At 38.0% G+C, this 16794-nt stretch overlaps 2 protein-coding genes across 3 annotated transcripts in view; one reads left to right on the top strand and one right to left on the bottom strand.

The window, feature by feature from the left end:
• The window catches only part of LOC107048188 (solute carrier family 35 member F5), a 14415-nt gene extending 5873 nt beyond the window's left edge, over nt 1-8542 (bottom strand). Inside the window, exons 1-4 of one of the 2 annotated variants that reach the window (XM_015271255.2) lie at nt 8491-8542; nt 2437-2660; nt 940-1398; nt 192-691 (exon numbers count right to left, since the gene is read on the bottom strand). In XM_015271255.2, coding sequence (XP_015126741.1) covers nt 192-691; nt 940-1398; nt 2437-2598 — 1121 coding nt within the window. In that variant the 5' untranslated portion in view covers nt 2599-2660; nt 8491-8542. Of the gene's footprint in view, nt 1-191; nt 692-939; nt 1399-2436; nt 2661-3813; nt 4052-8490 lie in introns of those variants that run through there. The other variant, XM_015271254.1, reaches the window with a different exon arrangement.
• On the top strand, nt 5900-14826 carry LOC107048189 (Bardet-Biedl syndrome 4 protein). The gene is made up of 10 exons (XM_015271256.1): nt 5900-6067; nt 6770-6906; nt 7743-7855; nt 7961-8055; nt 8635-8797; nt 9878-10031; nt 10437-10559; nt 13067-13238; nt 14153-14346; nt 14479-14826. The coding sequence occupies exons 1-10, from the start codon at nt 5980-5982 to the stop codon at nt 14569-14571; spliced, it is 1332 nt and encodes a 443-aa protein (XP_015126742.1). The 5' UTR covers nt 5900-5979; the 3' UTR covers nt 14572-14826.
• Nucleotides 14827-16794: the final 1968 nt, after the last annotated feature.

Genomic DNA, 16794 nt, shown 5'->3' with positions numbered 1-16794 from the left:
AGTATGAAACTTCAACTGCGTGAATTACACAGCAGTATGAAAATTCGGCACTATAGATAAACAATCAAATAACCATCAGACAAACGATAAAATGAGCAAAAAAATAAACAGTGGAATTAAATACCAATGACTGATGACTAAAAGGCGATAAAAAAATGATGAAAACGAATAGTAAAATGATTTTTACTCACCACAACCACAACACTTCACTAAGTACAGTCCCAATAAGTCCATTGATAATGAGAAACGTCCACTGGTGGCTATTGGGCCACTCGAACTCCTCCCAATGCCCGTAATGAAGGATAAAAAACAATGGCCAGAGGAGAGTCAAGTTGAATAGTCCAACGAAACCAAAGAACATTGGAATGTCCATGCGATCCTCATGGTCGACTTTTCTCTTCAGAAAAACAATGTAAGTTGCGTAAAAAAATGCACTGACTAGAGCCAATATTATGCCCGGTGGTACGCCCTTGCTCTCCATGTGCATGTCAGAAAGTCCCACCAACACGAGACCAAAGATGCTAACTGCCACAGCCACGAGTTTTGAAACGGTGAACTTGTCACCACTGTTGCTTGGAAAAAATGTGGCTAGAAATAGGGTGAAGAGACTCGAGGTTGACGATAATACTGTCACGATTCCAGCTTCGGTTTCAGCGAGAGAAATTTGGAATGTGTAGTTTGCCAGGAATAACTGGAAAATTTAAGAATGTTTAGCCAATCAATTTTTTTTCAAGTACTTGTGATTTTGGATAAACATCCTTAATAAGTAATTTATTGATTAATTAATAATAATATTACAATAATATTTCATGATTAATTAAATTGTATTGTATCATATTTATTAATTGATAGGAGTTAATTTATGAAAATTAACTCTCTTCTTCTAATTCCATTTTGATGACGATAAAAATGTTGCGGTCACGTTATGAAATTACTCACGAGGAAGCAGAACATGAGAGCAATCTTGGCGACCTTCTGGACCGAGAACTTGTGAGCCTGCCTCCTGGCATGTTCTCCAGCCCTGACACTGGCCTGATAACTCAGCCTGGCAAGAAGAGCCTCAGTGGCGTCGCTCTCAGACATGTGTCTCACCTCCGCCAATTTGCTGAAACGCACTCCACGAATCGAGGAATCATCGCTCTCAGTTCCTGAGGATCTGTCGTAGTGATCTGGCTTCTTTATTGGAACGAATGTGGGATCACTGAGGCTGGTGTTGGCTTCCGAGTAGAAGTTGTCGTCCTCGGCATTTGGATCTATGAACATGTACGTTGTGGGCTTGTTGCACTGATCTCTCCAGGGGGGCCAGAAGCACAAGCCCAGGAGGTAGAGGGTGAACATTGAGGTGTTCACGTAGGTGCTGAAGAATGGCTTCTCGAATGATGCTTCTTTGTAGACGTACTGTTAATTAAAATCACCAACAATGGACGATAATTCAAGAATTAATTCAAAGATTAATTCAGTAGTGAAGCGGTAAACCGAGTTAAGTCGATTTTGACTATTAGCCAGTTTTTGCTGAATATCTCGGAATCTAAGAGAGGTGGCAAAATTTTTCTCATGACTTTTTTTATAACGCTCTATTGGCTCTACAAAAAAGTTCATGACAAAAATCTTTCTATCTCTTTTAGATTCCGAGATATTCGTCAAAAACTAGCGAATAGTGAAAACCACTTAACCCAGTTTACCGCTTCGCTACTGAATTCGAGGTCGAGAATTGAAAAGAGAACGGGTGGAGAGAATTTTGAGAATGAAGACCTCCCCTCTTAAGCCCAGATGCATTGAAGATCGATTATACATGTCTAAAACGAATAATGCAAAAAAAAAACTGCAAAAAAATGGAAAATGAATGAAAATTGAAGAATATATCTACCAGAATTTTCTGGTTTTCTATTCAGTTTCAGGGAAAAATAGACCAGAAATTTACAGTTCTGTTTGATTTTTCCACGAAACTCAGAATTTTCAATGACAAAATTTCCTGAAATTTCAGTGGAATTGCATCGCGATAAAAATTTCCGGAATTTGTGATTGGCTTTATGCTGTTGGATCTATATACACGAAATAAAAAAATTAAATTTTACATCCATTCTTCCACCCCCAATTATCATCCCTTCCGGGGATTCTGGGAGTAAAAAGAGAAAAAAATCGTGTCGGCCGGGTCTTAATTTCCAGATAATGAAGAATTGTACGAGAAACACCACTCCTCGGACTTAGAGTTTATCATTTCTCAATACACCTGCAAACTCATCGCAAATATACTCCTGGAGTCTTTGAGAATAGAAATATAGTCGCATTACTCAACGAAACATCAATTTTCATCAGCATGAAAAATAATTTGAGACTCTCCTCCACGAAATGAGATGAAAGATACAACAGAGATTTGCCAGAAATCCCCACTGGACCAGATCCCTCCGATTGGTCATTATTTACTTAATTAATTACCTTAGTCAGTTCGGAGCTGGATACCCAAATAATATCCACAAGGAGCAGAACGAGAAGCCCCAGTACCAGCCTCTGGGACTTGTTCATCATGGCTGCTAATCTGTGGGGATCCTCCGTCATCCCTGTCTGCCGTCTCTGCCTCAATTCCACCGAGCAACTCATCAGTTCTTCTCGTCGATTATCGATTACGAGTAATTACAATTCATTAGTGTGCTGCATCTCGTCTGCAACAAATTCCCCCCATCTCCATCAACATCCAAAAACAACACCATTAACGACGCTGATGACATCATGAAAAAAAACTTGATGTCAAAATCAAGTACATGGAGCTCGAAAGGACTAATGACATCCCTTTATGGACATATTGCATTGAAAATGGCTTTTAAGATGAAATGGAGTGTCGACAGGACGGAAATAAATTACTCCCTCATTTAGAATTCTGTTGACATGATGTAAACACAGCATTTTTTAAGGTGAAGGCTATCAATGGCTCTTTAATTTGTATCTCTTCGGTAATAAAAGTGAAAAACAAGTGGACAATTGCATTACTTTTATATATGAGCATAATTATTGCTGCGAATAAATTAGCAATTTGGTTCCGAATGGGTTCTCCTTTGAAATTCGGTTGATGCCTTTTAAGAAAATTTGTAAAAAAATCCACAGACACCACAAAAAAATTAACTAACCCAAAAAAAATTCTCTCCACATCAAAAACTAAATTCTCAAGAGAAATCATTTTTCATAACTACCAAATTATCTCGGGAACGAGTGGTTCTGTGAAAAAATATCACAAGACATTTTTGTACAGAATTAAATTTCCTACAAAAACTCTTTCCTCCAAATTTCCCACAAACCTCTTGGCATCTCGATAATAACACCCCCAACATCTGCAAAAATCCTCTGAATAAAATCCCATTCAACGCCGAACAAATCCCTCGATTCAAACCCGAAGGCCGTCGTTTTTCCTGTCTGATAACAAAAGAGAATAGAAACTGAATTGTTATCTCCAGTTTCCGCCCAGCTGAAGCCCTCAATTAACGTCTTTCGTGAGAGCCATTAAAAAAGAACTCATAAATCAGTCGATAAAAATTTTCAAAAAATCGTTTGGTCCAATATTTATTACTTTGCCGCGGAAGTAAATTTATTTAATGTTTGCAAGCATTAAATAAATAGAGCGTGATGCACCACCATCGACTGATAAAAGCGACTACTAGACATAACATTGACTGTTAACAGGTGGAAATAAAAGGCCCCCTCCACCCCCTCCATAAATAATTCCCAGTCATGAACAATAGTCCCGAGAAATCGCTCTTGCAGTCTAGTCCGCCGGCTAAACAGCGATTGTCCCTCGAAACTGGTGAAAAAATAATGACTCACCCGAGTAATAGCCGCTGACACCAGTTATGTCATAATTGATCAATCGCATTGTCTACATCCTAATGAGCCCCTTTTACCCCGTGGTCGGGTCGATTAGCAGGCGCAAGTGTCCCTGTGACCACCGGCTGACACGCTGATAAGGCGAGAATGCACCTGTCCACCGTATTTTCACTTTATCTCGGGAGAAATTCTCTCACCGCACGCGTGGCCTATTGTTCCACGGCATAACACGGGTAACACAGAGCGCCATGTTGGGGTCATGACGTTTTAAAGTTCGTGGAGGGACCGTTGGGGGAGTTGGGGTGTATTTGAATTGTGGAGAGTGATAACACATGGGGTTTCAGGCTTTTAGGGTTATTTTACAGGTGTACACTGAGAAAAAAATATATTTTTGCCAAATATCTATTTACTTGGGAGAAGTATTCATTTTTTTAAAGTCGAATTTCTCTACCGGAGTCATTCCCAGACGAGCCCGATTAGGTTACAATTATGACAATCATGTTGCTCTAGAGGAAGACTATGCTGTACATGACCTTCGATGAACTCCTTCAATGATTAGGGGAGGGTGGGGTAAAACGGACACTTTAGACTTTTTTATTATTATTCATAACTCAGAAACAAATTGATCAATTGAGCTCAGTTTAGGCTCGTCATAAAGGGAAAGAATTGTTCTTTGTATTGAGAAAAAAAAAATTAAATTTTATCAACATTTCAACCCCTTATTAATATTTTAGAAAAAGTCAAAAGTGTCCGTTCTACCCCAGCCTCCCCTATTCATTTTTCCTAAATTTCTTATTTTCTAAGGGAAAGAATTTTGAATGATTTTTTAATGTTGATAATTATTGAGGGAGTTCACTCAAGATCATAGCTAACATGATCATCTTCTAGAGAAATATAATTGTCACAATTGAAGCCTAATGAGAATTTCCCGGGAATGACTCGGCAGGAGAAATATGGAATTGACAAAATAAATACTTCTCTCAAGTAAATGGGTATTTGGCGAAAATAATTTTTTTTCTCAGTGTATTCGTGAATATAAGGGCATAAATCTTTCATCTTTTGTGTATGGATTGTACTTGGATTTTTTACTGTTTCGAGAATTGCGGGCATTTTGCGGATGGAGTGAATGAATGGGTGGAGAAAGCTGTATTATTTTATTTTTTCTACCAATTTGAAGGTTTTGCAAATTTCGGGAACACATCCGTGGAGTTTGCAAAACCTTCAGCAATGAAAAGTTATAATAATTTATAATTTATAACTAAACAGTGGATAGGAATTTAGTTGAAAAAAAAATTTTTTTGAAACTCCGGGAATACCTTCAAAAAACTCTTCTCGAGTTTGGAAACTCATCTCAAAAAACTTTCACACTTGTCTGGCAAGTTTCTTTTTTATGTATTTGAAAGGGTTTTATGAGCCGCTGATTTACTGATTTCAATTGAAATCCCCTGGAATCGATGAAATCCCAGGATTTCTCTGAGTTCACAAATGCACGGAGAGAAATATTCAATAAAAATTACGTATCTCTTCCGTAATTCCGGAGCTAAATGTGGTTGTAGAAAATTTCTGCGGAACTGTCACGGAATTTTTCCAGAGCGTTCCGTAATTTTTAACTGAATCTCCTGTGAAAAATTCCCATACCGTCACTTAAATTTTCTGAGTCGATTCCGTAATCGGTGAGCGAACTGTAAGTTCCGTAATTTTTATTGAACATTTCTCTCCGTGTGGAATCCCGGAAAAAATAGAATGGTTGGGATGTTTTTTCCCGGTCTATTTTTTCCGTTCACCTCACAAATGAATAGCCCCTCGGAAATCCCCGGAAACGTTACCTTACAGCCCTAGAATTTTTCAAAAGAATTTCTCTCCGTGCACGACAAAACAATTTTTGCGTTCAAAAACAATTTCTGAAGATCGAAGAAAGGTAATTATGATGATAAATATAATGCAAAATTCTGTTATATCTCCGACGAAGTACTTTACTCACATTAATGAAGTTTTCTAAAGACACGAGCTTTGAATCATACCCCTGTAGCGCATAGCGTTGCCAAGACAACAGCGAGGATACACAATACGGCAACAATAGCCCACCGCAGTCTCATTGTAGCCAAGCCGCGTTGAGATAATTAACAGTGGATGCATGAGCGGAGGCTGTTCGAAGACAACTATTAGATGGCAAACAATACACTCAGCAACGGCGGGGTGCCCCATCACTCGGCTAATCGGAGGAGTGAAAGGTCAATCGACAAGTCAAAAAAAGGTTCGAACACCATCAAGTTTATTGGACTGCAAACGCAGTCAGCAATTTTTTCGGATCGAATAATTTCGTTGATGAGATATTTCGATGAAAAAATTTCAAACGAATTCAGTTTTTCATTCTTTACTGTGATACAGTGGAATGAGTCCAATGAAATCGTTTTCCAATCACCGAAAATGTCATGTTTTCAATACTATTTGAATGAATAAATTCATCACCAAATGAACATTCTAAAGAATTCAATAGCACCAGGCATTTTTTTCGATGAAAAACGTTTTTCTCCGTTCAACGCAACTCCCGTTATTTATTCTTCTACTGTATTCCATTTGTTGAATCGAAATATTGAATTTAACTTTCGAAAAAGCTGTATTCATCCACTGCTGTACCGCCAAACAAAGACTAGAAACTATAAACTGTGATTGAAAGTCAACAAATGAGGAAAAAAATAACGAGAGAAATATTTCGTTTTATTTTAATTCAACTCTCTTTAAAGATCGTTCGCCAGTCACCCGAAATGTCACGTTTTAGAATATCGTTTGAATGCAAATAAATTCACAACCGAATGAATAAACATTTTTCCCAGAATTATCTGGCAAAAGATCCATTCATCAACTTTTACACCCGAAGTCTGACTGCGATTGAAAGTCAACAAATCGGTTGAACCAACTGTTAATCGAATTTTCCATTTGCCCATTAATTTTCCAGACATCCCGGCTATTGAGTGCCGCAACTGGCTGCTGCATCGCCACTACACGCGTCACGAGTACAAAATATCGAAGTACTTAATTGACCAGGAGTTGACCAACTCCAATGGGCACAATGAGTACGCGAGCTATTTGAAGGTAAAACGACATTTTCGAACTCATTGTGGTAAATTCGAGAACAATGGGGGATTTATTATGAATTGTTGTGGATTAATGGCACGAATTGCGTCCGAGTTTGGAATGATGAAAAGTTATGGACAATCTGCTTGGGGAACTCTGTATTTATGGGGCTGAGGCTGAATTGTTCTGCTCGATCCTTTCGTGATGTACAATTGCAAAGTTTTGGGAAGAAAGTTGATGAAGCCGTTATGTAGTCGGGAGTCTGCAGTGGATTAAATTCGCGAAGACAAATGGTGGGAGGAACGACGAGTTGGAGGTCTTGATTAATACGTCTTTGGGCGATTTATGGATTGTAATTGAGGGGTTTAGCAGCAAAAACAACCATCTTACGATGATTTTTTTTTATCTGAGCATCCAACCCTGTTGGTTTATTCTGCTTAAAAAAATTTACATTATACAGTAGAGGCTTCGTATAAGATACCTCGCGAGACCTTCTTGATGAGAAGAAAAAGAAAATAGAATGAAAAAACTTGACTTTTTCTATTGAATATTTTCTATTAAACATTTCAGTAGAGCCAAAAATAGGCCAAAAACTAATAGAAAGTTCAATAGAAATGCAACAGAATTGTCCAGTGAATTCCCCAGATTTTTCTAGTAAATCCTTTCATCCGTAAAATCTTCAGGTATCAGGAGATCACGTCCCACCTTCCGAATTAAAACCCCGAGGGAAAATAACAAAATTCTAGCGATTCTCATTTTTTTAAACAATGGACAATTTTTTTCTCGATTTCTTCTTTTCTCGTCAGTTAGAGCAGTATAAAATCGATTCTCCATGGATCGCTCTCTATTTTCAGGGGTTGATTCTTCGAAGAGAGGGAAAAATTCAAGTGTCCCTCGACTGCTTTCAGAACTGTTACAATGTCAATTCCACGAATGTCAACAACGTGAAGCAAATTGCCAAATCTTTGTGAGTACCTCGTGGAACGATGCTGAAAATATAACGACTGGAAAATGACATTATCGGACTGCAATTTCAGTTCAATAGACCACTAAATCGAGTTACTTTCTGCAGATTTCTTCTCGGAAGTCACAAGAGAGCTGTCGATGCTTATTTAGAAGCCGGCAGAATGTCAGCCGCACCTGATTGGGAGATACATCACAGTCTTGGTGGGAATCGTTCACATTTCCAATGAAAATTATACGTTTCAATAAATACAATATTGGAACAAGTGGGAAATTGCTTTCGTCACAACACACTCAATATATTTTGCTAATAAATTGGCAATTTGCTTCCGAATGGAATTTCTAGGATGATAAATTTTAAAATTAATTCAATGATTCATTGAATTCAACGTTGGCCCAACGTTGTCGCAACGTTGATGCCAGCATTGTCCCACTGCCGTTAAAATTTTTGACCTTTCCCTAAATATTTTTTTCAAAATAAATTCTTTCAACACCAGATGATGCAACCAATCTCATGATCGATCTCCTGAGTCCAAAATTAGGTATTCTGGCACCAAAAAGGTCAATTTTGGATTTTACGAATAGAATATCCTCCATTCGGAAGGAAAAATAATAAGACTATAAAATTCGTTACTTCACCTTCCTCTTCGAAGCGAATGGTCCCCTTCCCTGGCATTTAATCCACTCCATTGACTCTCACAATTAAAAAAAAAATCACATTTAATTAAAAACTCACGCTCGATGTCCTACGAAACCCATTAATTAATCACTGTTCAATTAAAGGTGAGTGCTACGTAAAATTAAATTTATCGGAGGACGCCAAGAGGGAATTCAAGAGGTCGACAGAATTGACGAAGAATGAGATTCCCTATCTATCGCTGGCACGTCTCTACGTTGAGGAGAATCGAGTCAACGATGCTATTGAAGTTTATTCCGCAGCACTCAAGTCAGTATTCTTATTGGTAAACTCATGAAAACCCAGGAAGACTTGCTCTATTGAAAAAATAAAATAGAATTGACGAGAGGTTCTTGTTCCTCTTGAAATGGTACTCACAATCAAACCATTATCGTCTTTATCATTTCAGCTCAGAATTTTTCTCTTTTTAACTTGAGAATAATTTTTTTTTTCAAGTTATTCATGAACGATTGTTTTCCCTCGAGAACGTGATGACATGGAACGCTTTACTCAGTCTTTATTTTTATTTTATGATCTTGACCCTCGAGACCCTTTCGCCTGAGCCTGAATTTTTATTCTCCTTATTTTTTATTATCCAGAAAAAATTGAAAATTAAATAGAATTGACCCTTATCATCTTTATCAGTCAAGTCCACAATTATTCTCTTTTCAAATAGAGAATATTTTCCTTCTCAACTTATTCGTGAGTGATTGTTTTTCCTCGAATACTCGACAAGATTGAACACTTCAATCAGTCTTTTTATTTTTATTTTATGATCCTGACCCACGCGACCCTTTCGCCGTCCTTGAATTTTTTATTCCCTAGGAAGACTCCATTCTTCTTCCGCGAAAAAAAATTACTCTTTGTGAAAATTGCTCATTCATGATTCTCACACGTCTGACTCTCATGACCCTCGTCCCTATATGTCGCCTAAATTTTCACCCCTATCTAGAGAGGTTTTTATTTCCGTATAAAAACATTATTGTAACCCTTCGTTTTCGAGTTGGTCGTAAAAAGTTTCACGAGTTCATTGAAAATTTTTCGATGCAGATTTGAGTGCAACCTAAACGTTACGATTAATTGAATTAAATTTTTGCATAGTCTTATGCACGACCTGCTCCCGAAGTAGCTGATGGAAATGCCAGATAATTGCGCACTTTATGCAAACGAAGTGCGAGAAGTTGAACTTAATTGAAATTTAGTTATTATAGAGGTAATTCTCCTGTTAATGGGGTAGCTTCTTCAAGAGTCGTGGAAGTATTAATGTGATCCTTCGTGTGCTCTTTGATGTTGGAAATTGATGAAGACCTCGTTCAGGCGCCAATGAATTCACTCATTCTCAACTTCCAGGACTCCTTGTGAGAGCGAGGATGCAGCTATTGAGCTGGGGCTCGTGTACCTCAGGGCAGGGGACGATCAGCAGGCATTTCAACAATTCGGGACTGTACTGGCGCAGTCCGCGGGCTGCACCGCAGCTATTGTACCGATGGCCTATATTATCCAAGTACAGAAGAAGTTTATGATTGATTTTTTCTCAACGCACGGAAAAATTTTGCAGAAAAACAGCGAATTCGAAAATTCTATTGGATTTCTATTGAAAATTCTACTAGTGTTTGGCCAATTCTATTGACGAATTCCGCAGATTTACTGTGAGAATATTTTCTATGAGAATTCTGCCGCACGAAATTCCTACGTCTTTCCCACTCTTTTTTCTTGTCTATTGCATTAAAAAATCGAGAATTTTCCACCGAACATTTCTGTTGAAACCGAAATTAAATTGTTCAAAGATATGTCGTACACTCGTCTTATCGAACTAATAAAGTTTTGCGACTTCTCAACGAAATTAGAACATCATCTCGCGCATAATTATGCACGCGTAAAATTAATTTGTCGCTTTCTGCCTCCGCAGACTCATCAGGAGTACGATGTTGCGCTGTTCAAGTATAAAACTGCAGTTCAGATGCTTCCGGAATCCTATCACCTGTGGAATAACATTGGCATGTGTCTGTATGGCAAGCAGAAAGTTGTTGCTGTGAGTTTACAAGTTTGGAAGTTTCTACTTTGTGGAATATATCGCTGGGTGAAGGGTATGGGGAATTGAGTGTTGGCTCATTGCAAAGCCAGGGAAATTTCCAATCTCAAGCACTGCTTAGTCATCGATTTTTATTGAACAACTTCGGTATATTCTTGGAAAACTAATTTGAGGCGTAAAGTTGTCTGCTTACGTACAACCTCGAACGAGTATTACTTCTGGAATTTTTTGTCTTGAAATCACCCCATCCGTTTTTTTTCCTTATTTATTTTAATTAATTATTATTCATCAATTCGATTAATTGAGCATCAATTGTTATTCATTAATTATTGATTAATCGACCCCACAAATTTAGCAATTTGACAAATTCAACAATTTGTTTCAATGAATAATAATTAATGATTAATTATTAATTAATTGAATACTAAAAATATTCATAAATATTCATATATTCATGAATATATATTTTTTATTATTATTAATTAATATCATTAATTATTTAACTGCCTCACTCCAATTGGAATTTGTTATTCGTTATTAAAACCCTATCGATTTCAGAGTTTTCCTGTCGTTTTTGGAGACTCGAAGGTGAAAAAGAAATTTATGAAACAACATTTATAATTATTTTAAAGTTTTTGGACACTACCCCACAGTGCGCCCAACTGTAATACGTTGGAGAAACGAGTTGATAATTTTAGAATGTGAATAGTGATTGCTAAAAAGCAAGATAAGTATGTCTTAGCTACCCCGCTTCGCCCCGGTCTCCCCTACCTATCTTGAGAATAATGTTTGACTGCGCAAAAACAAAAAATAACTGGTGTCTATGCCGTAAGTTTTAATGATAAAAGTTGTCTGAAGACATCGAGACGCTCGCACTATCTGTCTCAGCGTATTCCCAAGTGGTTGCAATATACTCTCGAACTGTGTCGTACAGTTTGACGTTTCCAATGGTGCTTCCAGAGTTGTACAAGTCCAAAAATTATCGTCTCTGGTCACCTCCGCGGGGATTCCCCGCCGTGTGACTTAGGCTCCAGCATTGCCGAATTCACTCTATACATTGCCCAAGCGCATTTAGCGAGTTTCCGGCAACGTCGCGTCATGGCCAATTTCATTTAATATGGGAAAAAATAATTCATCTGTTCGAAATAATTTGTTTTCTTTAGGAATTTAGGGAAATATGTTGTTCTCAAAAAATACTATAATTCTTTAGACACTTCAGTTGACGAAGTTAATTTTTTTTTAATTTTTCCGGTTAACCAGTCAATTGTAATTAAAGAAGAACGACGCGCGACGGGGTTTCCCTCATATGGTGACCAATCATCGCAGTGTACCCTAACCGGGTCGAACCGATGTAAAATAACGATAAACAAAGATTATTGAAACACTTCCATCAGCTAAAATCGGACAAAGAGACAAAATTTCATTAATGAACCGTTTTAATTTAACGGCGCCCCAATAAATGCCGATAATTCCCGAAAATTCAATGCATCCAATATGAATCCTAACGGATACTGCGATTATCAGACGAACAAAAAGAGCGCGCATACTATTGGTGAATTTTCCCCCGCTGAATACCAGAGCGTGTAGAAAGCTCACCCGTGTATTGCGGGAGATGTTCCGGTGAACACGTGGGGCATTGACGCCACCGAGAGCTTTTTAATGTCCACAAGGGACGGAGAGCCCTCAATGGCCTGGGACGCAGTCATTTCCTTTCCCAGTTGTGCGATCGTCCTCTCGAGTCACAGCAATACCGGGTTTTCCTCCGCTGAATAAATACGCGAATGGGAAAGAATAACATTTTCATAGTACAGATACATGCAAGAGAAATCCATTTGAATGTTTGATTTTTTTATGCCGTGTCCCATACAATTCGTTGCCACGTTATTTCTGGATTTTTTTCGGGATTCCACAGGGGAACATGAATGAGAGAATATGAATGCACTGATTGAAGTGAATGGAGAATTTGCAATTGTGACAAATGAAACAAATTTCATTTGCATTTTTGGAAAACTCATATTCTCTAAAAAAAAAAACAGAAGAGGTGGACGCGAAGCTCGATTCATTTTTTTTCTGTTTTTCCTAGCATGAAAAGAAATATTCATACAATTTTTTGATTGAGATTAATCAAATACTTTTCGACAAGCACCTGGAGCTGATACATTCGAATGAAAAAAATCTCATTTGCATTCTTGGAAAATTCATATTCTCTAAAAAAAATTGAAGAGGTGGACCGGAAAGCTCGACTCATTTTTTTCTGTTTTTCCAAGGACGAAGGGAAATATTCATGCAATTAGGAGCTATAAATAAAAAATTCATGATTAGGAGCGTTTAATTAAAGTGCTTCCAATCAACATTAATAAGAAGCTTTTAATTATATTAACAAGCTTTCCATCAAAATCGACATGAAGCGCTCTCGTGTGTTTGTAACGAACCCATCGGAAAATACCTGATGAACCCACCAAAAATTTTTACCGGTGCACCGCCGCTCTATACTTCGTAAATTACAGGCAATCAGTTGCTTGAAGCGAGCTCATTACTTGAACCCGATGGCACTGCTTCCGGCGTGTAATTTGGGAAGAGTACTGCTGACCACCGGCCAGCCAGCATCAGCAGCAATTTACCTGTGCTCCGCAGTAACGGCAGCCCCTAAAAATCCCCAGCCCTATCTCCTTCTTGGAAGTAAGTGCATCATTCCACCCCAAATTATGCATTTGGAAATTTATGATTTGCATTTCAATGCATCCATCATACGCCGGATTGAATCAAATTTCAGGGGTCTCAATTTACATTTTAGATTCGGGTGAGGGGGGGGGGGAGGAAAATGCGCATAATTTTTCCCGGAAAGATTCTCTTGCAGCTGAATTATTTTTTTAAACCCCTTCCTGACCCGGATTCCGTGGAGGGAGGGAGAAACTTTTGCATATTCTAAATACTGGCGGAGTCACACTTGTACGTGTCCAGAATATTCTTGTACCGTAGCGAAGGGCTAAATTAAATTTATTGTGCAGCGTCTTGTGGAGCTGTTTTGAGTTGGAAATTCTCGAGATTTTAAAAATATTTTTTTGAATTGAATTAGGGGTGAATTATTCGGGAAAATTTTGCCTAGTGATGTTTCTGGGATGTAAATTGGCGAGTGCAGTGGAGGGGATTTAATTAGTTCGCTGGGTTCGTGCTAAATGTGAGAGTCGATAATATTGCACGTACGAAACAATTTTTTGCAGAAAAACCTAGCGAATTCAGTAGAAAATTCTGTGGGATTTATGCCAGATTTGAAATTAGTTTTTAGTAAACTAACGCTTTTGTTCAACAGAAATGTTGAGTGGAAAATATTTCATAGGAAAAATGAAGGCAGAAATAAAAAAAGAAAAATGAAAAGAAAAGAAAAAAATTAATTAAAAATCAATAAAAATCCAATAGAATTTTCCATGGAATTCGCCATATTTCCATGAAATTTTGTTGGTGCACGTGCACTGAGGGAGAATATTAGTTCTGTCAGGGAATCATATGTTCCCCTGAAGAGATGTTTTGTCGTGTTGAATCAATTTACTTGTGGACAAAGCCATAATAACTCTTTATTCGCAATAAACTTCTAGTCGCCCTAAAGAAGCTTGAGGATTTGGAGGGATCAGAGAAGGCCCTTTCCAAAGCTCACGCGCTGACACCTCAGGACCCCCTCACCCTCATCAATTACGCAGTTATCCTAGAGGAAAGAGGGAAAAGGGATCGGGCCAATGAGATCCTCTCCGACCTCAAGGACATAGCGGCCGTGACGACTGTCGAGCCGCAGGTACCGAAAAAAAAGCCAAATAAAAACAAAAGGCTAGAAGAAACAGACAAACGAAAAAAAAAATGAATAAAAGTTCAATTCCTCCAGACCATTAACAGAACCATTACCTTTTTTCTCTCGTTTCTTATTTAGATTGTGGAGACTGCCAGGGGTTTGTCCCGAAGACTGCTGGCGAGTGCTAGAATAACTGAAGACAAACGTGTACTTAATGAAGACGAGGTTTGAATGGAAAATGTTTGTTGAATGGAAAATGTTTGTTGAATGTAAAAAAAAACATTCAACCTCGAAATTGGATTTTCGTCGTAATTTTTCACATTAAACTGGTCTTTTCTACGATTGGAGAGAGTGCATTTAGGGGTGAAGTGGCGAAATGAAATGAGTTAATTGAAATTTATGATCGAATATTGAAAAACTCCCCTCGTTATCAGTCAACAATGGGGGCAGGAAAAAAGTTTGAGAAAAATTACCGAACAAGTCAAGTAATCGTGGAGTGAATTCGATTTTCAGTACTTGTACGAAATTGTAATTTTTCCCGAAGAAATAAAATCTTACAGAAACATGGCGACTTATTATGTCTCCAAAATCAAATATTCTTGAACGTTCAACAATTTTTATGAACTTGGTGAGTTATTTCTACGTTCCGTTCCGAATTTTATCTCGCTCGCGAATTCCGTTTCGAAACGTAATTTTTACGTTTTTTTTCGGGTAATTTTTACTGAATTTTTCTCCAACTGATTTTTATCCAACTTTTCTCCTCGTGTGAAATCCAATTTTCTGTTTTAACTCTGAAGCGGTCAGCCATCCACTTCCCCTCGTTTATATTCCTCTTCCACTTGCCAGCTCATGTCACGGCATATCCATCATTCCCCATTTTTCCAATCCACCCGTCTGCTTTTCCTCTCGCGTTATTTATTTTATGAATTTAAACGGAATTTTCGAGGATTTGAATAATGCCTCAAATAGTCGACAACTCGTGCATAAATCCGAGGAGTGAGCGACATATTCATCATCAAAGGATTGTACGGGCGAGGGTCAAACGGCAGAGGGTTTAATATAATCTGAAAATTCAATCCTAAACTTCAAAGCGCGATGTTTGCTCTGGAATATTTATGGAGCTAATTACGATGGGGCAACAAGTATTTACGTGTCGTGTGCGGTGTCATTATTAGCTTATAAAATAGTTAAGGGACTTCATCAAAAATCAACAAGCGTGAAATTTTGACGTCAAAGGGTATTCGAATCTCGTTATGAATGTTAAGCTACTGCCGGATGGATGAACATTTATTTTTTAATGAGGGAGAGTCAATTTATTTTGTCAACTGCGGAATTTTTCGATGAGAAATGAAAAACAGCATTACATTTTGTTGGAAAAACCTTTCATTGGAATTAATAAAATTCTTTTAAATGAGATTAATAAGATGTCTTCAATGAGGATGAATAGAAAGCTCTTGAGTAAGAAGGATGAAAAACTTTTTATTCAGGTTTGTAAAAGGTTTCTGAAATAGTCAAGGGAGTTCATCGAAAATTAACAACCGTGAAATTTTGAAGTCAAAGGGTATTCGATTCTCGCTGTGAATGTTAAATTACTGACGGCTGGACGAACATTAATTTTTTAATGAGGGAGAGTCAATTCATTTTGCCAACTGCAGAATTTTTCATGTCATCACTACAAACACAAGCTCCTAAGGATGGTCTTCAAATAAGGTTTAATATGAAGAAAAAAATGGAAAAACCTTTTATTGGAATTGATAAAATTCTTTTAAATGAGATTGATAAGAAGCCTTCGAAGAGGATGAATAGAAAGCTCTTGAGTAAAAGGGATGAAAAACTTTTTATTCAAGTTTACAAAAGGCCTTTGATTCAACTTATGAGACATATTTTAATATCGGAACACGCACTCTTTCTCACTGCACTCATGGCGCTCTATAGATCCCCATCAATCACCAAGACATCTCCCTAACTCCTAATAAGATAAGAAATCATCAGTAGGCCTTTTCTCCCGAAATTTCTCGACGTACAAGAAAGCTCCCTCGACACCTCCCAAAACCCCGTCAATCCCTCGATAATCCTCCCCCAAAAGCACACCCCCGGGGAGACACCGCCGACTAAATAAAAGATGAAACCGAAAACGAGACAATCCAAAATCCAGCGATTCATCAAACTCGGAGAAAACGAGTGGACGTGCTTGAAAGCTCTTCTATGGGTGTAAAATCCCAATAAAATATCACATCGGTCATCGCCACATTTTCAAACCATCGCTCCTATTTTCTTCCTTCGCTGAGGAAGACACACCACTTCCACTTCGATTGCCACGAGTTGTCGTAATACGACGCTAACGCGGACAAATGGGGTTCTGAGCGTCACATCCTGCCCATCGCCTTTGTATTCCATCTACGTGAGTCAATCCTTAGATCCTGTTAAACGGATTTGTTGGTTCTATCTCTCAGA

Source organism: Diachasma alloeum, unplaced genomic scaffold (genome assembly GCF_001412515.2).
Source record: "Diachasma alloeum isolate Michigan unplaced genomic scaffold, Dall2.0 Dall_scaffold_00185, whole genome shotgun sequence".
NCBI classification, from domain to species: Eukaryota; Metazoa; Arthropoda; class Insecta; order Hymenoptera; family Braconidae; genus Diachasma; species Diachasma alloeum.
Note: the sequence above shows the minus strand (reverse complement) of the source record. Positions and strands in the feature narration are given on the sequence as shown.

What these genes read in the sequence shown, in the direction of transcription:
- LOC107048189 (XM_015271256.1), top strand. Translation starts at nt 5,980, where the DNA reads ATGGCAAACAATACACTCAGCAACGGCGGGGTGCCCCATCACTCGGCT. An exon ending in AAGCAAATTGCCAAATCTTT is followed by an intron (nt 7,856 to 7,960) that starts GTGAGTACCTCG and finishes TACTTTCTGCAG; the next exon opens with ATTTCTTCTCGGAAGTCACA. An exon ending in GCCCTATCTCCTTCTTGGAA is followed by an intron (nt 13,239 to 14,152) that starts GTAAGTGCATCA and finishes ATAAACTTCTAG; the next exon opens with TCGCCCTAAAGAAGCTTGAG.